Source organism: Eubalaena glacialis, chromosome 16, assembly GCF_028564815.1.
Source record: "Eubalaena glacialis isolate mEubGla1 chromosome 16, mEubGla1.1.hap2.+ XY, whole genome shotgun sequence".
NCBI classification, from domain to species: domain Eukaryota; kingdom Metazoa; phylum Chordata; class Mammalia; order Artiodactyla; family Balaenidae; genus Eubalaena; species Eubalaena glacialis.
In genome coordinates this window covers 78805931-78831998 of record NC_083731.1, presented here as the reverse complement: position 1 = coordinate 78831998, position 26068 = coordinate 78805931, and the positions used below count along the sequence as shown (strand labels likewise).

Genomic DNA, 26068 nt, shown 5'->3' with positions numbered 1-26068 from the left:
TTCTTTCATTACACAAGCATTTATTGCACAGCTACTCTGTGCCAGTCACTGGAGACAAAAAGACAGTAAGAACTGGCCCATACCCTGAAGAGTTTACAGTCATTTTTAGTTTACTATAGAAAGGAGAAAGGGAGCCTGCCCTGTATGCTTTTGTTTTACCCGCCACGTGTCACATCTAAAATATAGCATCATTGCGGCAAAATTAGACCAAAGTCAGTTTCCTTTAACCTTGCTTCCCAGGTGAAGCAGAATATTCAGCAGTGATGATCTTGAAACTAATTTATAGGCTTATCATTATCCTACTACTTAACACTTAGAAAGCTTTTAGAACTGACAAATGAAGATTTAAGATACTTTATTTTATTTATACCTCCATTGTTTTTTTGTAAATATACTTTATTTTATTTATACCTCCATTGTTTTTATGTAAAAATGGTTACTTTTCACTAAGATATTTAAAACTGATTTTCTTAGGAATTTTTCTGGGATAATGATAACAATAATAGCCAACATTTGACATGTATTATTACATGCGAAGCATCGTGTTAAGCATTGTACATAGATTTTCTCATTTTATCCCCACAACCCTATGATGAATTGCACTAGTTACATAGGTTCTATTTCCTTTCATTTCTTACCTATTATTTCTCTACAATCGTTAGGTAGAGTATACTTTTTTTTTAAAAAAGCCTAGTGATTAAGTTATCTCCTAGATGCCCTCCACCTTTCCTAAACACCCTACACTAAGGACAGTCATGTCAGATATGAGCAGAGGCAACAGGAATGCATGGAGTGAGCCACTCTACCTCTCCAGAGATTTTGGTTCTATGTGGAACTGACATACCTACTAACGTGCTCATAAATTTTGCTAATCAAAATGCAACTTTGGCTCAAAGTTTATCTTTCTTCATAGTATAATTAATTGTGTTTATTCATCCTATGAAAAAGTATTAAAAGAAATACACTCAATTATAGCCAACAAAATATAATTCCTACACTTCCTTTTATTAATACTTCATTACTTCAGGCTCCATTTCTTAAGAATGTATGTGGAAACTGTGTTGTGATTAGCTGAAGTTCACCTGATGATGAAAGGCCATGTTAAGCAAATTAATAGTGTGCATAAAATTGCAAAGGGGAGATTTAATCTATTTAAGAGAACAAAATTTTCACACGTTTTACAAACATAAATTTCCAAATTAAAAGGATTCTTATCAATAAGAACAACCTAAAACATAAGCACCATATGTTTTAAAATTTGAATTTGAAAGATTTTTCTTTGTTTTTACATTCAATTTTTATCTTATTTTGACTTTTTATTATAAAATTTTTCAAAAGAAAAGTACCAACAATAATTAATACCCACTTACCCAGTGCCTAGATGTTACAATTATTAACATTTTAGCTTTTTTTTTGTTGTTTTACTGAAGTGCTTTAAGGTGAATTAAAGATATCATACTTTATCCCTAAATCCTTTAGTATGAAAAATACATTTTCCTACATTACCAGAATACCATCATCACAGCTAACAAAACTTATGGTAATTCCCTAATATTATGTAACACTGTGCCCATAATCAGGTTTTCCCAGTTGCCTACCATATGTCTTTAAAAAATTGGTTTGTTCAAGCCAGGATTCAGTCAAGGACCACACAGTACATTTTTTTTGAAATAAGCAATTTATTTTTTCTTGTCCTTTTTTAAATTGAAGTATAGTTGATATACAATATTATATTAGTTGCAGATGTACAAATCATGATTCAAAATTTTTATAGATTAATTCCATTTAAAGTTATTATAAAATACTGCTATATTCTCTGTGCTGTACAATATATCCTTGTAGTTTATTTATTTTATACCTCTTCATCCCCTACTCCTATTTTGTTCCTCCCCGCTTCCCTCTCCTTACTGGTAACCACTAATTTGTTCTTTATATCTATAAGTCTGCTTCTGTTGTGTTATATTCATTTGTTTTATTTTTTAGATTCCACGTATAAGTGATATTATACAGTATTTGTCTTTTTCTGTCTGACTTATTTCACTAAGCATAATACCCTCCAGGTTCATCCATGTTGTTGCAAATGATGAAATTTTCATTCTTTTTATGGCTGAGTAGTATTTTATTGCGCGTGTGTGTGTGTGTGTGTATATATATATGTGATATATGTGTATATATGTGTATGTATATATGTGTGTGTATATACATATATATGTGATATATGTGTGTGTGTGTGTGTGTATATATGTGATATATATGTGTATGTATATGTGTGTGTGTATATATATATGTGATATATATGTATATATGTGTATGTATATATGTGAGTGTGTATATATATATATATATTTATATATATATATCTCACATCCTGTTTATCCATTCATCTCTTGATGGACCACTTAGGTTGCTTTCATATCTTGGCTATTATAAATAGTGCTCCTATGAACATTGGGGTACATGTATCTTTTTGAATTAGTGTTTTTGTTTTCTTCAAATTCTACCCAGAAGTAGAATTGCTAGATCATATGTTAGTTCTATTTTTAGTTTTTTGAGGAACCTCCATACTGTTCTCCATAGTGGCTGCACCAATTTACATTCCCACCAACAGTGCACGAGGGTTCCCTTTTCTCCACATCCTCACCAACAATTACTATGTGTGTGGTCTTTTTGATGATAGCCATTCTGATAGCTGTGAGGTAATATCTCACTGTGGTTTTTTTCTTTTTTAAAATTAATTAATTATTTATTTATATATTTTTGGCTACTTTGGGTCTTTGTTGCTGCCCGCAGGCTTTCTCTAGCTGCGGTAAGTGGGGGCTTAGTTGCAGTGTGCGGGCTTCTCATTGCGGTGGCTTCTCTTGTTGCGGAGCATGGGCTCTAGGTGCGCGGGCTTCAGTAGTTGTGGCACGTGGGCTTCAGTAGTTGTGGCACGCAGGCTCCAGTAGTTGCAGCTCGCAGGCTCTGGAGCACAGGCTCAGTAGTTGTGGTGCACGGGCTTATGTGCTCCGCGGCATGTGGGATCTTCCCAGACCAGGGCTCGAACCCATGTCCCCTACATTGGCAGGTGGATTCTTAACCACTGCGCCACCGGGGAAGTCCCTCATTTTGGTTTTGATTCATATTTCTCTGATGATTAACAACGTTGAGCGTCTTTTCATTTGCCTGTTGGCCATCTGTATGTATTTTTTGGAAAAAATCTCTATTCAGGTCTTTTGCCTGTTTTTTAATTGGGTTATTTGTTTTAATATTGAATTGTGTGAGCTTTTTGTATACATTGGGTATTAACCCCTCGGTCATATCATTTGCAAATATTTTCTCCCATTCCGTAGGTTATCTTTTCATTTTGTCAATGGTTTCCTTTGCTGTATAGGTCCCATGACCACATAGTATGTTTGATTCTTATGTCTCTTAAATGTCTTTTAGGTTAGAATAGTTCCTAACCACTACCCTTTTTTTTTCATGATAGTGACTTATTAAAGAAACCATGCCAGCTCTCCTGTAGAATATCTCATCTTCTGCATTTGTCTTTTTTACCTCATGTTGTCATTTAACTTATTTTAAATGTTTGATATATGGCAATTCAAATATCAGTGAAGATTGATAACAGGAATTTATATTTGGAAATATATGATATTTATTGTTTGCTAGCTAAAATATAAAGTTACCATAACTTATTAAAATTTATGAAAGTTAAAATGTTCACATTTGAAAGATATTCCTGGGTCATATAATTTAAAAAGCCATCTAAAATTCTATACACGGGATAAACCAAATAGTAAAAAAAGGTGATGGAAAACTAAAGATTTCCACTATACTCACTCCCCAGAGGCAACTATTATTATAGTTTCACGTATATTCTGCAAAAATTTTTCTCTGAATATTTAAGCAAAAATATATTACATATATACTCTATAGGATTTTTAGAGAAGCATTGATGATGCTAAATGATGCTGGGTTTGCAACTGACTTTTTTCAATCCTAGTACTAGTCATGATAATTTAATATTATCTCTGATCCATTCTCCACAGAACCGTTGGAGGTACCTTTGTAAAGCCTAACTCAAATCTTGTTTCTCTCCTGCTTAAAACCATTCAGTGACTTTCCACTGCACTTACCGTAAAATACGTTTCATCACTCTGGTCTACAAGGCCTCTACCCACTTTCTCACCTCATCTCATAAACTCTTCCTCTCGTCTATTATGCTTTAGTCACACTGCTTTTCTTTCTGTTCCTTGAACATACCATCACGCCCCCCTTTGAGCCTTTGCACTAGCTCTTCCTCCGTCTTGAATTCTCTCACCCCAAAATTTCTTATGACTGACTTCTTCTGGTCATTCATGTCCCTGCTCAGAGGTTCTTGAGAGATGCCTTCCCTCTCCACACAGTCGCTGCTATCCTATTACTCTGTTTTAATTGTCAGCAGAGCACTTATCGCTGATAGTTTCTCATTTACCAAATTGCTTATTTATATTTTGTCTGTCTCTGTCTCTACAGACAGACAGAAACATACACACACCCATACACACACATTCTCTTAAGTGCACAGATACACACCTACATTTAAACGCACACTTCATGAGAACAGCGACCTTGTTTATCTTATTTTAGGGTATAATTATAGGCATAATTTCTGACACATAGTAGGCACTCAATATTTATTGAATTAATGTATCTTGGAATTTTTTCTTATCAGCCTTTTTGATTAGCTGCATAATATACAGCAGTGTGGGTGTGTCATCATGTAACTAATCCTTTATTGGAAATTTAGACTACTTCCAGTTTTAGTTTGCTTGGTTTTTTGCCATTTCAAGCAATTCTGTGAAAAATATCCTGCATCTTATTCTTTCCATATTATAAATTCCTCAGAGTGGAATTACTAGATCCAAACAAAGCATGTGCATATTTTTAAAAATATTACCAGTTTTCCCCACAAGAAATTTATACCAATTATATTCCTACCAACTGTATTATGAGGTATCATGTTTGTTACACCCTGGCCAACAATGAGTATTACGAAACAATAATTTTTGACAACCTAATGAATAAAAATAATTTTTGTTTGACATTTTAAGAATTGCCAGTGTACTTCTGATCTTTGGTTCCAAGTAATAGAAAATCAACTTAAACTGACTTTAAAATATAAAGTTGTTTTGGCTTATATCACTGAGAAATACAGAGATGGGTCAGTTGAGGTAAACTGGATCCAAGGGCTCCCCAGTGTTGTAGGATGCAACATATCTGTTACTTTTCTGCATTGGCATCATTCTCAGTCCGGCTTCTCTATGTTATAGCAGTGATGCCTTTGTAACCCCACCAGAAACAGAAAATCCTTCTTTCCCAGGTAGTTTCAGCAAAGTTTCATTGGAATAACTTGAATCATGTGCTCATTTCTGTACCAATCTTACTGGTCATATAGATAGGATATGCCGATTGACAGGTCTGGATCACATGACTACCCAAAAGGTCTGATAATAGAGTCAGCCCATCTGAACCAGGTAGACCAAGGATAGGGAAGGAGTGGTTCACAGAGGAAGAAGGAATAATGGATGCTGAACAGAAAAAGAAGAGATACCATTACATTGTATGAGCTGGTGATATTTTTCCTACATACATTTCATTCATTTTTCTGTGAATTGCCTGTTCATCTCATTTGCTCATTTAATTGAATCATTCCTTGGTTTTTACTGATTTGTAAGAGTTCTTTTTTTTAAAGGAAACTAGCTTTTTATCATATGTGCTATAAATATTGTCACTATATGTTGTCTTTTGATTATGCCTAAAAAGTTTGTCTAAAATTTCTATATGGAAATATAAAGTATTGTACAATCAGATCAATTCATCTTCATTCATTCAGGATATATGAGGCATCTAAAAAGAGCCAGGGTACTGTATTAGGTACTGAGGATACAGGGATGAATAAAACATAGGGCATTCCCTTGAAGGGCTTATCTGCTGGGTAAAAGAAGTTATAAACTTGCCTAACTGTTACCAGATGGTAACATGTAGGGCTTCACAGATGAAATTTGAGCTGCTTCCGGAAGAATGATTTGGAACTCCCTGGTCAGATAAGAGAGAGGCTGGGAATTCACTTGAGCACAGAAGGGTCTATAGGTATGATTTCTATTTTGTCATAACCGAGAATTTTAAGAATGATATTATGTAGCTCATGACTGACAAAACAAGAAAGGTAAGAATTCTTGAAGCTTCTTCTAAGGATTTCCAAGCCCTCGGTTATCATAATGAAAGATAACAAGATAACCTAGATATGTTAGAAGCTCAGATGTGTTGAGTGTTGACCTAATAATTAAAGCAATACTCAGAAGCCAAACAAATCCGTCAGCTTTACCCAGCTTCAAGCTGTCTAGCACAGAGCTTCAGCTGGTTCTGTAAAATGTACAGCAATCAGCCACCAATGTGATCTTGATTTGACTTTTCTTCATTGTCTTCATCTGTAACGTAAGGGAGTTGGATTACTAGGCCTGTAAGGTTCGTTCCATTTCTGAGGATCCGTGATGGATGAGGAATCTCATAGACAGCTATAGAAGAAAATAAAAATGACATCAGGATCAGAATTTCATATTTAGCAATGAAAAAGCCATGCAGTGTCGTGGAAAGAGTAGAGACCCAGGCACCCGTTTCCTTGTCATGAAATCAGGTTCATAATGAACGCTGTGTCCACCTCAGAGACTTTTGAAAATCAATCCAGAAAATGGATGTGAAGACATTATCTTATACAAATACATAGTATTATTAGCAGTTGTAGCAACAATAGTGACCTCTTGAACATTTTTTAATGTATAAATAGAATCCTAATGCCATGAATATCATAAGCATTTTCAAGTTTTTTTGATATACTAGAATTCAGTTTTATTAATATTGATTTATTTGGACCTCTGATTTTCCCTTGAAAACCCTTTTTATTCTTATAATTTCTAATCTATTTTAATGGCATTGACCATACCTCAGGTGAATCCACATTTATTTTTTATTTATTTACTGAAATCAACTCTATGCTCAGATTTTATATTCTCTAGAGCCCTTTTAGTGTCTCATATAGTACCATTTACCCAATAAGTATTTTTTATTTAAATAATTTTTGTTGCTCATTTTTACCTATTTTATTTAATATATATATCTGTTCCATATGAAAGAAATGATAAAACTTGTAAGGTTTCATGAAATAGAAAAACATTGATAGATAAAGGCTAAGAGAACAGAAAGGGAAAGAAAATAGGAAAATGAAACCAAAGAAAAAGTTGGCACTCAAAAATATATACTATAATGATTCTAACCAGAAGTTTTCAAAGTTCCTTTTAATGGACACTAGTTCTATAGCATGTTAACAAGAAAACAAAAGGAAGAATGAGGTTCTAATAAAAATAGATAGATAGATAGATAGACAGACAGACAAACACTGGAGTGAACAAAATTAAGCAATGCTGTTTACAATAATATTTCTCAGAGCCTTTAATAATGTAAATCTCCATAAGCATCTGTCAGGATTTTTGTTCCATATAATAAAATCACAATTTATCAGGAAAACAAAGCTTTTTGTGGTACTTAAAGCTGAGACAAATGTCTCTCGTTGGTATTCAAAACAGGTAAATTGAAAGACAGAGTAGAGAAAACCCTCAACATCGTTTCTTCAGTAAATTCAATAGTATTTCATATAGACATGGTAATGTTACACATGTGATTTTCCATCAATTTTATATTGAAAATAGTACTTTTTGCAAGGTATATAGGCTTTATAGTGGTTTTAGAAATTGAATTATAATAATGTGTTATAGAGGTAGAATTATTTTTTAATTTTACATTGTTCTCTGCATCATTTTCTGCTTCTCTGTTAGATTGTCAACTTGTAACACACAAACTCACAAGGACAAAAGAACAACAAATCTAATAGCAAACTCTAAACTTTCAGTTATAAATTTCATATGGGAATCCCTAAAAAGCATAGAGGTGGCTATGTCTAAATGCCTACTGTTTAAGAGAAAATGAAACCAATTATTGCTATGGTGGTTATAATAAAAATTGAAAAAGATTGCAAAATAAATGTATAAATTTCATTAGTGTAATTTTAGTTTTTTACCAGAATTCTACCTTACTTATTTAGTAAATCCAAGTGGTATTGACCTTGCATTATTTACTCAATTTTTAAAAGGATAACAAACTTACAACCTTATCAATTTATACATAGGTTAAGTAGGTAGGTATAGATAGGTGAATAATTGATTGATGGGTAGGTAGATAGATAGTTTGGTAGGTAGGATGGATGGATGGATAGATAGATAGATAGATAGATAGATAGATAGATAGATAGATAGATAGATAGATAGATAGATAGATAGATAGATAATTATATCTATTTGGATCCCATAAGAAAATATGTCACCTGTGATGAAACTCTCTTTTCCCAAAAAGATATTTTGAAGTATTTTTCCTTTGAATGATTTATTGCCTCTTGATTGAAGCAAAATAATAGAAAAATAATAAGTACAAACCAAACTATTTACATTTGTTTTATAAAATTTATGTCTAAATGCGTCAGATGAAAATTCAAAATTAGACACATGTATTTTAGGAAGTTACTCATGGAGGCTTCTATAGGCTTTAACGCAGGACAGCTGTTTCCTACAAAGTATTATTCTGTAAAACACTCCAATAAAATGACTTTGATGAAACTTGAGTAAAATAAAAAGTGTAAATATTTATTTTATCCCTTTTCCAGTAGTTGAGGAGAAGCCTGGAAAAGATTAGAGGAAGGGCCATGAGGCCCTTTGTGGGGTTTTGTTTTTGTGGGGTGTTGCAGAACAAACAATATCAGGTAAGGTCAGTCCTGAGGGATTGTGCAGACATTTTATGCATGTGAAAGATCTGTGAGCATATTCAAGACAAAATAAAGTACTCAGCATTTTAAATGCTTTGAAAAATATATACTTATAATACTGAATTAGAAAAACACATGTCTTCACATCTAGAAAAGTATAAAATATATAGGCCATTTTAAATGAAAAACTTACTGTATCAATTCAGTAACAGAACTCACATTCATTTCATTGTAGTAATTATCCTTTTATCAAAAAAGTAATTATATTTGTTTGAAATATTATTGATATTTTATGTGACATTTAATGAAATTACATTGCCTTTTTATATCCAAGTAAAACACATTTGAGAGATAGCCAGTGATATTTAGCACAGAATAAAGTTTAAGCCTTGAAATATTTAAAAAATATGTTTAAACCAGAGTTTTAAAAAATTAAATAATTAAATTATTTAGTCTTTAAGTTATAATTAAGTTTAAGGAAAAAGAACATAATTTATAAATAATTTTAATATTCAGGATAAGAATCTTGCAAATAAGAGTTTATTATGGAAACTCTAAGAGACTTTTAACTGCTGACATCATTGTATTGTTTGAATTAGTCCCCTGGGACCAAAAGAAAAAGCTTACAAGCAATTTATAGATGAATTTTTCTATCTTGTGTAACATTATTTGTCTCCCATTGAAACACTAATTTTCTTTTTTTTTTTTAATTAATAGATCTTTATTGGAATATAATTGCTTCAAAATACTGTGTTAGTTTCTGTTGTACAGCAAAGTGAATCAGCCACATGCATACATATGTCCCCATATCCCCTCCCTCTTGAGCCTCCCTCCCATCCTCCCTATCCCACCCCTCTACGTCATTGCAAAGCACCAATCTGATCTCCCCGTGCTATGCTGCTGCTTCCCACTAGTTATCTATTTTACATTCAGTAGTGTATATAAGTTGATGCTACTCTCACTTCGCCCCAGCTTCCCCCTCCCACCCCATGTCCTCAAGTCCATTCTCTGTGTCTACATCTTTTTTCCTGGCCTGCCACTAGCTTCATCAGTACCATTTTTTTTTTTTTAGATTCCATATATATGCATCAGCATACGGTATTTGTTTTTCTCTTCCTGACTTACTTCACTCTGTATGAAGGACTCTAGGTACATCCACCTCACTACAAATAACTCAATTTCGTTTCTTTTTATGGCTGAATAATATTCTATTGTATATATGAGCCACATCTTCTTTATCCGTTCATCTGTCGATGGACATTTAGGTTGGTTCCATGTCCTGGCTATTGTAAATAGTGCTGCAGTGAACATTGTGGTACATGTCTCTTTTTGAATTATGGTTTTCTCAGGGTATATGCCCAGTAGTGGGATAGCTGGATCATATGTTAGTTCTATTTTTAGTTTTTTAAGGAACCTCCATACTGTTTTCCATACTGGTTGTATCAATTTACATTCCCACCAACAGTGCAGGAGGGCTGCCTTTTCACTACACCCTTTCCAGCATTTATTGTTTCTAGATTTTTTGATAATGGCCATTCTTAACACTGTGAGGTGATACCTCATTGAAGTTTTGATTTGAATTTCTCTGGTAATTAGTGATGTTGAGCATCTTTTCATGTGCCTCTTGGCCATCTGTATGTCTTCCTTGGTGAAATGTCTGTTTAGGTCTTCTGCCCATTTTTTAACTGGATTGTTTGTTTTTTTGATATTGAGCTGCATGAGCTTCTTGTATATTTTGGAGATTAATCCTTTGTCTGTTGTTTCACTTGCAAATATTTTCTCCCATTCTGAGGGTTGTCTTTTTGTCTTGTTTATGGTTTCCTTTGCTGTGCAAAAGCTTTTGAGTTTAATTAAGTCCCATTTGTTTATTTTTGTTTTTATTTCCGTTACTCTAGGAGGTGGGTCAAAAAAGATCTTGCTGTGGTTTATGTCAAGGAGTGTTTTTCCTATGTTTTCCTCTAAGAGTTTATAGTGTCTGGTCTTATATTTAAGTCTTCAATCCATTTTGAGTTTATTTTTGTGTATGGTGTTAGGGAGTGTTCTAATTTCATTCTTTTAAGTGTAGCTGTCCAGTTTTCCCAGCACCACTTATTGAAGAGGCTGTATTGTATGTTTTTGCCTCCTTTGTCGTAAATTAGGTGCCCATATGTGCATGGGTTTATCTCTGGGCTTTCTATCCTGTACCATTGATCTACAGTTCTGTTTTTGTGCCAGTATCATACTGTCTTGATTACTGTTGCTCTGTGGTATAGTTTGAAGTTGGGGAGCCTGATTCCTCCAACTCCGTTTTTCTTTCTCAAGATTGCTTTGGCTCTTCAGGGTCTTTTGTGTTTGCATACGAATTGTAAAAATTTTTGTTCTAGTTCTGTGAAGAATGCCATTGGTGATTTGATAGGGATTGCATTGAATCTGTGGATTGCTTTGGGTAGTATAGTCATTTTCACAATATTGATTCTTCCAATCCAAGAACATGGTATATTTCTCCATCTGTTTATGTCATCTTTGATTTCTTTCATCAGTGTTTTATAGTTTTCTGAGTACAAGTCTTTTGCCTCCTTAGGCAGATTTATTCCTAGGTGTTTCATTCTTTTTGTTGCAGTGGTAAATGGGAGTGTTTCCTTAATTTCTCTTTCTGATTTTTCTTTGTTGGTGTATAGGAATGCCAGAGATTTGTGTGCATTAATTTTGTATCCTGCAACCTTACCAAATTCATTGATTGGCTCTAGTAGTTTTCTGGTGGTATCTTTAGGATTTTCTGTGTGTAGTATCATGTCATCTGCAAACAGTGACAGCTTTATTTCTTCTTTTCCAATTTGTATTCCTTTTATTTCTTTTTCTTCTCTGATTGCCATGGCTAGGACTTCCAAAACTATGTTGAATAAGAGTGGCGAGAGTGGACATCCTTGTCTTGTTCCTGATCTTAGTGAAAATGCTTTCAGTTTTTCACCATTGAATATGATGCTTGCTGTGGGTTTGTCATATATGGCCTTTATTATGTTGAGGTAGGTTCCCTCCATGCTCATTTTCTGGAGAGTTTTTATCAAAAATGGGTGTTGAATTTTGTCAGAAGCTTTTTCTGCATCTATTGAGATGATCATATGGTTTTTACTCCTTAATTTGTTAATGTGGTGTATCACATTGATTGATTTGCATATATTGAAGAATCCTTGCATCCGTGGGATAAATCCCACTTGATCATGGTGTATGATCCTTTTAGTGTGTTGTTGGATTCTGTTTGCTAGTATTTTGTTCAGGATATTTGCATCTGTGTTCATCAGTGATATTGGTCTGTAATTTTCTTTTTTTGTGATAATCTTTTTTGTGGTTTTGGTATCAGGGTGATGGTGGCTTCATAGAATGAATTTGGGAGTGTTTCTCCCTCTGCAATTTTTTGGAAGAGTTTAAGAAGGATCGGTGTTAACTCTTCTCTACATGTTTGATAGAATTCGCCTGTGAAGCCATCTGGTCCTGGGCTTTTGTTTCTTGGAAGATTTTTTATTACTGTTTCAATTTCATTACTTGTGATAGGTCTGTTTATATTTTCTAATTCTTCCTGGTTCAGTCTTGGAAAATTGCACCTTTCGAAGAATTTGTCCATTTCTTCGTGGTTGTCCATTTTATTGGCATATAGTTGTCTGTAGTAGTCTCCTATAATCCTTTGTATTTCTGCAGTGTCAGTTGTGATTTCTCCTTTTTCATTTCTAATTTTATTGGTTTGCATCCTCCCCCTTTTTTCTTGATGAGTCTGGCTAAGGGTTTATCAATTTTGTTTATCTTCTCAAAGAACCAGATTTTAGTTTTATTGATCTTTGCTATTGTTTTCTTTGTTTCTATTTCATTTATTTCTGCTCTGATCTTTATGATTTCTTTCCTTCTACAGACTTTGGGTTTTCTTTGTTCTTCTTTCTCTGGTTAAGTGTAGGGTTAGATTGTTTATTTGAGATTTTTCTTGTTTCTTGAGGTGAGATTGAATGCTATAAACTTCCCTCTTAGAACTGCTTTTGCTGCATACCATAGGTTTTGGGTCGTCATGTTTTCATTGTCATTTTCTATGTATTTTTTTATTTCTTCTTTGATTTCTTCAGTGATCTCTTGGTTATTAATAGTGCACTTTTAGCCTCCATGTATTTGTGTTTTTTACAGTTTTTTTCCTGTAATTGATTTCCAGTCTCATAGCATTGTGGTCAGAAGAGATGCTTGATACGATTTCAGTTTTCTTAAATTTTCCGAGGCTTGATTTGTGACCCAAGATGTGATCTATCCTGAAGAATGTTCCATGCGCACTTGAGAAGAAAGTGTTTTCTGCCACTTTTGGGTGCAATGTTCTATAAATATCAATTAAATCTATCTGGTCTATTGTGTCATTTAAAGGTTGTGTTGCCTTACTTATTTTCTTTTTGGATGATCTGTCCATTGGTGTAAGTGGGGTGTGAAAGTCCCCTACTATTATTGTGTGACTGTGTTGATTTCTCCTTTCATAGTTGTTAGCATTTGCCTTATGTATTGAGGTGCTCCTATGTTGGGTGCATAAACATTTATAATTGTTATATCTTCTTCTTAGATTGATCCTTTGATCATTATGTAGTGTCCCTCCTTATCTCTTGTAACAATCTTTATTTTAAAGTCTATTTTTTCTGATATGAGTATTACTACTCCAGCTTTCTTTTGATTTCCATTTGCATGGAATATCTTTTTCCATCCCTTCACTTTCAGTCCTTATGTGTCCGTAGGACTGAAGTGGGTCTCTTGTAGGCAACATATATATAGGTCTTGTTTTTGTATCCATTCAGCCAGTCTGTGTCTTTTGGTTGGGGCATTTAATCCATTTACATTCAAGGTTATTATTGATATGTATGTTCCTATTACCATTTTCTTGTTTGTTTTTGTGGGTTTTTTCTTGTGTTTCCCACCTAGAGAAGTTTCTTTAGCATTTGTTGTAAAGCTGGTTTGGTGGTGGTGAATTCTCTTAGCTTTTGCTTGTCTGAAAAGCTTTTGATTTCTCTGTCGAATCTGAATGAGATCCTTGCTGGGTAGAGTAATCTTGGTTGTAGGTTTTTCTGTTTCATCACCTCAAGTATATCCTGCCACTCCCTTCTGGCCTGTAGAGTTTCTGCTGAAAAATCAGCTGATAACCTTATGGGGATTCCTTTGTATATTATTTTTTGGTTATTCCTTGCTGCTTTTAATATTTTTTCTCTGAATTCAATTTTTGTCAGTTTGATTAGTTTGATTAATATGTGTCTTGGTGTGTTTTTCCTAGGGTTTATCCTGTATGGGACTTTCTGTGCTTCCTGGACTTGGGTGACTGTTTCCTTTCCCATGTTAGGGAAGTTTTCAACTATAATCTCTTCATCTGTTTTCTCAGACCCTTTCTTCTTCTTCTTCTGGGACCCCTGTAATTCAAATGTTGGTGCATTTAGCATTGTCCCAGAGGTCTCTGAGATTGTCTTCAATTCTTTTCATTCTTTTTTTCTTTATTCTGCTCCTCGGCAGTTATTTCCACCATTTTGTCTTCCAGCTCGCTTATTTGTTCTTCTGCCTCAGTTTTTCTGTTATTGATTCCTTTTAGTATATTTTTCTTTTCAGTTATTATGTTGTTCATCTCTGTCTGTTCTTTAGTTCTTCTAGATCTTTGTTAAACATTTCTTGTATTTTCTCAATCTGTGCCTCCTTTCTGTTTCTGAGATTCTGGATCATCTTTACTATCATTACTCTGAGTTCTTTTTCAGGAAGATTGCCTATTTCCTCTTCATTTATTTCATCTTGTAGGTTTTTACCTTGCTCCTTCATCTGTGACATATTTTTTTGCTGTCTCTCTCTCCCTTTTACTTTTTATTTTTTTATTTTTTACTTTTTTTTTTATGAGTTGGATTGTGTTCCTGTCTTACTGGTTGTTTGGCCTGAGGCTTCCAACACTGGAGTTTGTAGGCTGTTGGGTAGAGCTGGGTCTTGGTGCTGAGATGAGGATCTCCTGAGACCTCACTCCGATGAATATTCCCTAGGGTCTGAGGTTCTCTGTTAGTCCAGTGGTTCGGACTCAGAGCTCCCACCACAGGAGCTTCAGCCCGACCCCCGGCTCGTGAACCAAGATCCCGCAAGCTGCATGGGGTGACAAAAAAAAAAAAGAGAACAATAACAAAGTAAAAAATAAAATTAGAATAGGAAACTAACAGATATGTTAGAAAGAATATAAAAATAAAAATATAGATGAATCAACAACCGGAAGGTATATCAGTACCAGAATGATAAAAAAGAGGAGGGGGGAAAAGAAAAAAAAAGGGGGGGGGAAGGCCTTGGCTGTGGAGGGCAGGGCCTAAGCAAGGGTGATGTTTGGGTGGTGGGCAGGGCCCATGCTTAGGACCCACAGGGCTGGAAAAGGTCCTGGGGGCTGTGTTGGGTGGGGCTTAGGCTCAAGGAACAGAAGGGGCCCAGTCGTGCCCCCTACCCCTGGTCTCAGAGGGCAGGGACACCTCACCTGGGAGCCCAGCAGGCTTCCTGGTCTCGAGTGGGTGGGGCTAACACCCTCCTCTCCTCTCCTGCTCCTCCCGGAGGGCCCCTCCCGCCTGCCTCTCCTGATCTCTCTCACCTCCGTCCTATGCCCCCAGGACCCACGCAGCCTCAAGGGGGCTTTGGGGAGGGGGTACCAGCCTGGGAACTCAGCAGGCTCCCCGGCCCAAGTGGGCCAGGCAATCACCCTCTGCTCCTCTGCCACTCCTCCCAGAAGGTCCCTCCCGCCTGCCTCTCCTGATCTCCCCAGCCTCAGGGGCGCCAATCCTGTCTGGCCTCCACTTCTCCTCCCCTTTCAGTCCCCCCATGTCCTACTGGTTCACTTGGGGGTTCCTCCTGTCTCCTTGGGCGTCAGGGTCCCCAACCAGTGGCCAGCGGGCGCCCTAGCTCTGGGGAGACACTAACTTGGTGTCTTCCCACACCGCCATCGAAACCCTAATTTTCTACTACTTCCTTGTTAAAATTAAGCCTTGGGGGGAACTTCATAGTTAACTAGTAATATTAAATTTTGAAATAGAGGAATTATATATTTTACTTAGTATTCATCTTTTGTTTTCTAAGAAACATTGATTTTTTTATAGTATGCAATCTAAAACAAAATAATGTAGCTATTAGGTATTATAATAATGGATTCCATATTCCATTAAACCAAAATCAGGCAAAAACTTAAGCTAAGCCAGTTTGCTATTTGAAATTGTGAGGACTATATGCTGGAAAATCTTAATGATTAGGTGTGCTAGGAAGTTTGAGACAATGATCAAACTAACACATGCTTTGTTGAAAAAAATATGTATAGTATCTTGAGCATTTTACCATGTGCTCCACTGTAGGGATTAACATCATAATTGATAGTGTGGTGGTATAGATAGGACAAGTGTTAGTGGCCTTAACAAAATGCTTTCCAGGGAATCTGAATTGTCTGGATTATTTCCATCAGCCTTAGATTTGCAGTTGAACTTAATAGAAAGGATACTTGCCCCATCTGTATAATAATAGAATGGGACTAACATTCCAACAGGGTTTCCATATAAGTGACTATTGTCCTTCACACTCTGGGTGACAGCCTATTAAGACAAGGTTTCTCTAATATGGTTGTCACATGGTCAACTGCTTCACTTTCTCCTCACTGGATTTCCTATGATCAAGCTAAGTGTTCACTATGGTTGTGGTTAAGTAGGCAAAATAACATCAAAATACTGGCTTTGCCTTAACAATTTAAACTGGATCATCTCTGGTAATCTAGTTTATGGAAACTTTTAATAAAACCTAGAAACCTTGCATACATAAATCATCTTCTTGAGTGAATTTTAGCAAGTGTGGTGATTATCAAAATCAAATATCAATATCAATATCAAAATCAAATTTGGTAAAAATAGATACGAAATAATTTATTTATATTCTATGGTTAAGATGAATTCACAGTAAATACTTTCAGGTAAAGAGTTAATAGTATTGAATATCTACTATGACTGTATTAAACACAATGCTTCTTCTTCTCTTTTTATAGCCGATTGGTGCTTTGAACCCAAAGAGAGCTGTGTTTTACGCAGAGCGTTACGAGACATGGGAAGATGATCAAAGTCCTCCCTACCATTATAACACACATTATTCAACGGCAACATCCACCTTATCCTGGCTTGTTCGAATTGTGAGTGCCTTCATTAAGTTACAGTTTGCCTTTAATATCTCGAAGTACTTAACGTAAGGAAATTAAATAAAACTCAAATATATTTATTTGTTTTAAACAAAGATTAGAGACCAGTGAAGTAGAGATTCCGAACTCTAGCAAAACCTGAATCCTTTTTTGTTAATGAGTGGCCTTATTTGCAAAATTGGGTTAGAAAGATAGATTATTGTGAGTTTCTTAAACGTAAACCATTTATAAAAGGTACCAAACTCCTGAGTGCATCCTTAACACCCACTGTTTCCTTTCTCACTGATTGTTACAGGCTGGCACTCTCCCCAGCCTTCCCAATCTTGCTTCTGGGGTAGCATATTTTAAAAACAGTTTTCTAAATGTTTTGAAGACTACTTTCTCTTTCTCCTAAGACATAAATATATTCAAGTCTCTGCAATTTTTAAAATACATACATTCATACATACCTACATATATACGTACATACTTCCTTCCAGCCCCTACCCACTCTGCAGTGACTTTCCACGTCTACCCCTGTGTAGTCAAATGTACTAGAAGCACAGCCTCCACTGTCTTGTTCTGCACTGTGCTTTCTCCACTTTATCACCTGCCATTCAATCTTTAGCCTGCTTGATTTAGGTTCCACACCCATCACTTTACTGAATTGTCCCTGTGGAGGTCACGGGTTATGTGGCAGAGCTTCATGATATAGCTGAAGCATTTGGCACCATTGCTCACTTCCTCCTACCTGAAATTCCTTCCTCTCATGGCTCCTCTCACAATATGCTCTCCTGGTTTCCCTCCTGTCATCCTAACTGTCCTGCCCAGTCTCACGCTCAGATTTCTTTTTCTCCATATTTCTATTCCCCAGGATATTTCTACGTACTTTATCTGGACTACATCATTCAGTTATAAGCTAATGACTTCCAGCTTCTGTCTTCATTGCAGACATTTCTCTTGGGCTCCTGACCTATATTTCTAATATATAAATGTATTTGCTTATTTCTATATACTACTGGATTTTCTACCTGAACACCTCACAATACCATAAACACCATTTCCAAAAATGAACTCCTCATCTCCCTCATAAACCTGCAGGGGTGCCTACTGATTTCTTATCTAAACAATCGGCATGATCTTGCACCCAGTTACCCAATCTAGGTATTTTCTCTATTTTATCAGCCCTTACATCCAGTCTGACATCACATCTGATAAGTTCCACCAACTGGAGTCTGTCTCCTTTTCTCTATTAAGTCTGGCACTTCTTAGTTCAGGTTCCCGTTATTTCTCATCTAGATGATTGCAAAAGCTCTTAGCAAATCTCTCTGCCTTTAGTCTTGCCTTCTCCAATCTAGTCTAGCTAAGACCAATTACTGGAGTCAGATGGTCTGACTTTTTTTTAAAACTATAAGCGACTGGGGAGTATTACAGAATGCTAAGTCAAATCTCTAAGTCAATGCAATCAATAAAGTTTTCTCCTCTTACCAAAACATACTTCAGACCATTCTGTTGCATGAGGCTGATTTGCCTCAGAAACACATTGATAAAGCAGCACATGAAAATGTGCATACACAGGAATGCATCTCCTATTTTCAAAGGTATTTTTTCCCACTGCCTGAATGACAATTTGGTTTGGAGGTCTTCCTCAAGCATTCTCTCCATGATGGGGAGAAATTGAACTTATTATAAATATATAGTATGCGTATGTTTTAAGTAACTTGTAAATCACTGATAGATGATATACTATGAATAATTACTGTTATCAAAAAAAAGTTTGTCAGAATTAGGATTCAGTTTAACTGAACACATATTTTATATTTTTCATAATCCTAAACCAGCATAAGAAATAAAGAAGTTTAGATTAACTCTTCTGTAAGAAAACAAACTCAAATCTTATTTTAAAAATACACTCTGTAATTATAAGCTAAAGGAAAAGACATAAAACTTTCTTTTTTTAGACCAAAATTGTTAGTCTAATTTGTTGAAAAATTCACCTTAACTATGTGAACTTGAATCCTTTTATAAAAATGTTTCTGAGCTAGCAGTTTCTTAAATATTTTTTAACTCTAACACTTTTTGAGTATAAGAAGTTCTATTTCTTTATTTTCTGTTAATTTGGAGGAGATATTAGATTTATACAAGTGCCTGTTTACCACTATAAACCAATCAGAACACCTTTAGTTTATGGGTTGTAATAATTTATTAATACTCTTCAGGTGTAAGAAAATACTTCACACTCATGCAAGAAGTAAAGGCTTTTCTGAATTACAGACACATGTATATAGAGAGAACTTTGTAGCTTCTATCCTGCAGTTTCAGCCACAAGTCAAAACTAAATACAGAAACACAAAAATTTACCAGTCAAGATCTCAAACAGTTGATATCCTTTACGATGGACGTAAAATATGTTCATATTCTATATGGGCTCACAAATAAGCAAACAAGAAAACAAAAAGCAAGAAACAATCATTACTATAGTGAACCTCCACCATGGGAGGAGTAAGACACTTTTCTTGCGCATTTTTGGGATTAAAAAAAGCATTATCAAGTGGGTTGTTTTGAGAATTATATGAGTATATTATATATATATATATATAAAATAGTATTTTGAAATATATAAAATGGTATTCAATGGCTTTTGTATAATCAAATTAGTCTGAAGTCAGATTTATAAGAATTTAAGTGTGAGTTCATAAAAATACTTATTATCACCAGCCTGATTTAATACTCTTCTATCCCTGATAAACTAAACATTTTATCAAATAATAAATCATAATTCATCCCTAAATTGATTTCTTATTCCAGTGAAATGGAATACAAATTTGAATCTCTGCAAGGGTACGGCAGACATGCTATCCCTATTTATGCTACACATGCCCTTTTAGTATTGTCTATAGCTGTGCTGCATGGTAGAAATGTAATGCAAGCCACTTATGTATGTAATTTAAATTTTCTAGTATCCATATTTAAGAGTAAAAAGAAACAGGTGAGATTAATTTAATAAATACATTTGTTAGCCCAGTATATCCAAAATGTTATAATTTCAACATGTAACCAATATAAAAATTATTAATGAGATATTTTACATTGTTTTGGTATTCTTTGAAATCCAGAATGTATTTTATATTTATAGCACATTCAACTTGAACTAGCCATATTTTAAGTACTCAGTAGTCACATGTGGCCTGTGGCTACTGCATTGGCAGGAGAGATCTATAAGATTGCTTTTATGGGGACTCATTTAGCCAACACATCTTAAGTTGTGCTGCTATAAATAGAAGTATCATGGTCTAATAGTTTACTAAGTGTTTAACCTAATGGCCCAGGGAATTGTGATTTCCTCACTCCCATCCCAAGGAGTTTATGAAGTAGAAAATGCATTAAAATTTGTGTCACTAAGAATTTGTTCATAAAAACAAAATACAGATTAAAATAAGTATCTACCCTTTACCTTTCAAGCCTTTTAGACCCAGTCATTAAACTCATTATTAGTTTCAGTCAATATGTTTAGTATGACAATGATAATAATTGCTTTAAAATGCTAATTAACTACATACCTCATTACTTTATTTTTTATTTTTTATATATATATTTATTTATATTTTATTTATTTATTTATTTATTTTTGGCTGCGTTGGGTCTTTGTTGCTGCACGCGGGCTTTGTCTAGTTGCGGCGAGCGGGGGCTACTCTTTGTTGCGGTGCGCGGGCTTCTCATTGCGGTGGCTTCTCTTGTTGCGGAGCACGGGCTCTAGGGGCGCAGGCTTCAGTAGTTGCGGTGCGTGGGCTCCGTAGTTGTGGCTCGCGGGCTCTAGAGCTCAGGCTCAGTAGTTGTGGCGCACAGGCTTAGTTGCTCTGCAGCATGTGGGATCTTCCCTTCCCAGGGCTCGAACCCATGTCCCCTGCATTGGCAGGCGGATTCTTAACCACTGCACCACCAGGGAAGTCCCTACCTCTTTACTTTAAATTATAAATATTATTTTAGACACACTACCAGTGAAGTCACTTGTCTAAACTACAAGATTCTGAAAAAGCTGTTTCTTTGCTAGCTGCTGTTGGGCAAATGATGAATAAACTATCATAGAAGTTTGGAGTTTGTTCAGATATTAACTATTATAATAGGACACATTTTACTTGGAATGTTTTTACTTTAAATCTTACCCTGAATATATAGCATATACACAGAAGTAATTCTGAATTACTTCGGAATTCACCTTCCAAATTCAGTATATTCAACCTACCTATTCAAAACTCACTTGTCATACATTTAATTATAATTCTTAGGAAGTTAAATAGGTTGTACAACAAAAGTTAATTTATAAATCAGTTGTTTAGAATTTGGGATTTACTTTATAAATTATGGGTTGCTTTGAAAGCCTACCCAAGAGACTGTTTAAACCATAATATATCTTTAACAGTATATATTTGTAGTGAAAAAATAGTAGAAACACTTATGCAAGTACCAAAAGATAATGCTACTGAATAAAATATTGTCATCGTGTTTCTCTTGTTACTTACAGACAGTGCATATATACTTAGAGGAAGATGAGGGATTCTTAACCAAGAGACTGGTGTATGGTAGGCACATAGGTTTCTGAAGATTCTAAAAGATATTTCTGGTTTCTTTTGAAAGCAATGGGAGAAAATAAACTTGTGAAGTTAGCCGAAGTACAGTAGAAATAATGGTTCCTCCATTTCCTAGAATGTGATTACATCTACTTGAAGGACCGTAGTGAGAATTGCATTAGTTAACTGAGATAATACAGTTCCAAGCACAGAAAGGTGCTCAGTAACTTCAGTTCCCTTCCCTTTGGTCTTTATTATGCTTTATGTAACTTCAAAGTATACATCTTTTCTTTGATAGAGTTATGTCACAAGCACTGACTATTACCCAGGGATGGGGTTTGTTTCAAATGAAATGAAGAGAAGGAAAAGAAGAAAACTAAAAGGGGAGAGGGATGTAAGAAAAGATCCTTATGAGATGACTGAGCAAAAGTCATATAAGACAGAATAATAAAGGAGTTGTCTAAAGAGAAGAGGGGCAGAGGCACAGGGTTCGATTGCCCAGGAAGGGTGAATCGTCTGCGATCATTGGAAGGCAGGACAGGTTGTTAGTGTCCTTGCAGGGACTAAAGGTTATGACAGAATTCAGTAGGACAGGTACTTCCCATGCAGGACAGGTTAGTTTGATGTTCTAGCCCTGAGAAAGGGTTGGAAGGTTGGGGTAGATGTAATCAGGAGAAGGAAGTCTGCCATCAGCCATTTATATTGTATTACCAGACCAAACCTGAAGTTTTTTGTTTTTTTTTTTAAACCTGAAGTTTTTAAAGCCCAAGTATTTTAATTTCTGAAAATTCTATTTAACATTTATTTATTTGTCCATCTTATCTCCCAAGCCAAAAGCTTTTCTAGTAGAATGATAAAATATTTAATATGGTGATGTACATATAGAACATGGTTTGATCAACATGTGTCGGGTGAATAAATACAGAAGTTTCTTAAACTTAATACAGCTCTTGATCCTCTCTGTTAGTCAGGCATGAGTCAAATGAAAAAGAAAGTCCTTGTACTGTGCCTTGAAGGTAATAGAGAAACACATGGTAAAAGGTAATCTCCACAGTAATCAGAGCTTGAAGATCAATACCCACTTATAAACAAATAGGTTATCCATTTCTGTTAGTACTCTACCACTGTAGCAACTGGAGGCCTTCAGAAATAATGAGAATAAATGTCAGTAGAGTAGTATGTGACCCTCAAACAGTTGTTAATCAGATCTTTATAAAGGCTACGTAGGACAGTGAAATGTGGAATTCTTCAATATTCTCCGCTTTTAGGTGCCACCAGACTCATAAACTTCACGACCAGAGATAATAATTCTTCAATTTCAGATTTATTTTCACTGTGCCCATCTGCGCTATTCTTGGCATGCCTTCATTAAGGGTTGAAAACTGAGGAAGGATTTTATAGTTTAGGCTGGGGTAGAGATCAGCTTTTAGTGGTTGATGATAAGAAGTAAGACTTTGCATGTATAAACGGGTCTTCACTCACATGTATTTAGTAGGTTAAAAATCATGAAGACAAGTCTGATCCCTCTAAATTATTCTCTGCCTACTACCTACAAAGAAAAAATAAATGCCTTACATCAGCATCCTAGAATAATGAAGAAGTGGATTCTGAAGATGCAACTTTATGGTCAAACTAGTGGTTAAGAACTGACAAGAAAAACTACATCTTACTCTTATCCAGCCATACCCCCGCTTCTCCCAACAGTACCTTGTATGTTTAGATGAGTTTGAAAAACATTAATTAAACACTAACTATGAACCAAGTACTTACTTGGTTCTAAGGATAGAGGGATGAATTAGGCCTAAGGAACTGAGAGTCTGGTCAGTGTCTAGGGAACTGGCAGTCAGGGTAGAACCCAGCAGTGAGTACTTGACACAGTGCATGAAGCTGGTAGTCATCTTCATCACTCTGTGTCAGCTAAGATACTTCAAACTTTTTCAATATTATTTAATCTTAATTACCCACAAGGTATTGTCTTTCCCAACTAACATAGATGAAAGAACTGAGATACAGTTACTTCACACCGCTACTTACTTGGGTGGGGTTAAGTAAGGTGCCTAAGAGAAGTAAATGGTTCCACCAAGACTCAAACTTAGATCTGTCATATTTCATTCGATTTACTGTTGCTACTTCTAGAATTTTTATATCCCTACTTTAATTTAGTGATAAGATATATGGCATTGACTACCTTCAGTTTAATAGGGAGTTAAATTTTTTTTTCCTAACAATTTTGGTGACATCTATTTGTCTCTCAAGTCACTTAAAATCTTAAACAGCAATATGGACTTACTGGATGCATATTTGATTTTCAGGTAAATCAGTAATACCCTACTTACCTATATAGTGTTATATCATTCTTCATCTTATCTCTTTCACCATAGTTTTCTGTCATTCAATACTAAACATGAGACTTGGTGGTACATTATAAACTTATAAAATTGATGTCATCTAGCCACACTAAATTTCAGGAAGATACTGAGGAATATGAATATTTATAGCTGTTGCCTGACAACTGGACCTTATGACTAGTGGCAAAAAGAGGAGTTTAAAGAAACAAAGTAATGTTTTATGGATATAAAAGAATGAACAGAAATTATATATTAAAGAAAAAAAACTAAATATTTAGGAAATATTTCTTAGCATTATTGAACCTAGGAGTGACATGTCATTTATCCTAGACTTAAGAGAAAAGGATTGAACCATAGGAAAGTAAATATATACTCATCTTTGTTATATTTGAAATTTCCTAAGAAATCCTTATAGTAAGAATGAATGTTATTTAATCCTTTTAAATTTGGAAGCAAGTTTAATGACATCAGAAATAATGCCTCTCTCCTATCATAAAAACTATAGAAAAAGCATTAAAATTAAATACATTAGGACCTTGTGATAAAGTTATTCCTAGGTTTCCTGCTATGGGAACATGTTCTTGATGACAGACACCAAGTTTTGATAAGGTAATAGTCACAGAATACTATTGAATAGAAGGACTAGAGTTTATCTAGTCTGATTCGTATTAACTTCATTTCATTCTTTCCTTCAACAGATTATACACTGAGCAACTTGGGTGTACCAGGAGTTCTTCTAAGTGTTGGAGATAAAACAGTGAATATGATAGATATGGAAGCTATTCTTGTGGTGGGGAAGATAGACAAGTTAAAAAACAGTTACAAAACAATGTGACAAATGCTTCAGGGATGTGTTTTGAGAAAATATCTGTTGCCATTTGAACACACTGGAGAACTTGGCAAATCAAGGAAAGCCTTTCAGGAGAAAATGATGTCTTGGCTGAGACTTAAAAGATAAGAAGAACTTAGTCTAGTCAGAATGGTGAGGTAGAGAGATAAGTTTATACCAGGCAGAGGAAACAGCACATACAAGGGACGAGAAGTGAGACCAGTGTGGCAAGACCTTAGGATGTGAAGATGGGGATGGCGAGAGATAAGAGTTAAGCAGGTTCCAGATCACTCAGGCTCTCTTAAGACAAATCAAGTAGTTTAGACTTTTCCCAGAGAGCTCTGAAGAGCTATGGAAGGATTTTAATCAAGGATTTGCATTTTTAAAAGATCATCAGACCATAATATGGTAACTTTAGGAGACTTTCACAGGTAGCCTAAGATGGATATTCCCTACCTAATTTCACACTACGGTGAACAGCGTCAGAGAGATTTTCTTATGAGTGTTACTATGTGTGGCCTTAGTTATGAGATAGAAGATCTGAGTTATATATTGACAATAATGCAAAATCAATCAATCATCATAAAATCACAGAGCACTAGAACTCTATCCTTTTATAAATCAGAAGACTGAAGGCCAAGAAACAAAATGACCTGCCGAGGTTGAAGAGTGGCAGGTGACTCAGTGGTTCAGACTGGCTCAGACCAGCACCTCCTGACTCCTGGGTGTGGGTGTCCTTCCAGGATCCTGCACCATTTCCACCTCAGAAGGGTTTCAAAAAGTAAAATATTTTACAAAGGAAGAGGACGGTCATGTTCAGAAGGGTCAAATTCTTGACTTTTTTTTCCTTTAGGAACCTTTCACAACCTTCTTCCTCAATGCAAATGATGGAAAATTTGACCATCCTAATCGAACCTTCTCGTCTGTTGCAAGGTCTTGGAGAACGAGTCAGAGAGATACTTCTGATGTAAAGGTAGGCCCTTTTATTTGTTGATATTAATTTCAAAATATGTTGAAGTTTTGATTTGTTTATATTTTTAAGTGAGTGTATAAGATATTTTATTCCACAGCTTTATTCCATCATGTTTTTAAATTATGTGGCATATCTAACCTAAGAGGAAACTAAAGGAAATAATTTTGAGCACCACAGAAAATGATTCAGGATTCTTTTATATTATTCAGTTAAGGTGTTTTTGTTATTTCAAAAAATTCCTATCTAATTTAGATCGAACAATCAGGAGCTGGAAAGAAATTGCCTTTCCTGCTGTTAACTCAATATTTGGCCCATTCCATAAAACACAGCAGGAATTGGATTTGACCTTAATGTGTCATATTGTTATAGCTTGCCCAGCT

General features: G+C 35.2%; 1 protein-coding gene across 8 annotated transcripts in view; it reads left to right on the top strand.

Moving 5' to 3' along the window:
- Positions 1–26068, top strand: part of NBEA (neurobeachin) — a 629474-nt gene that overhangs the window by 533386 nt on the left and 70020 nt on the right. For all 8 annotated transcript variants that reach the window (XM_061171071.1, XM_061171076.1, XM_061171075.1 and 5 more), the window contains 2 exons: positions 16845–16985; positions 25569–25688. In XM_061171071.1, the coding sequence (XP_061027054.1) occupies positions 16845–16985; positions 25569–25688 (261 nt within the window). The remainder of the gene's footprint in view (positions 1–16844; positions 16986–25568; positions 25689–26068) is intronic.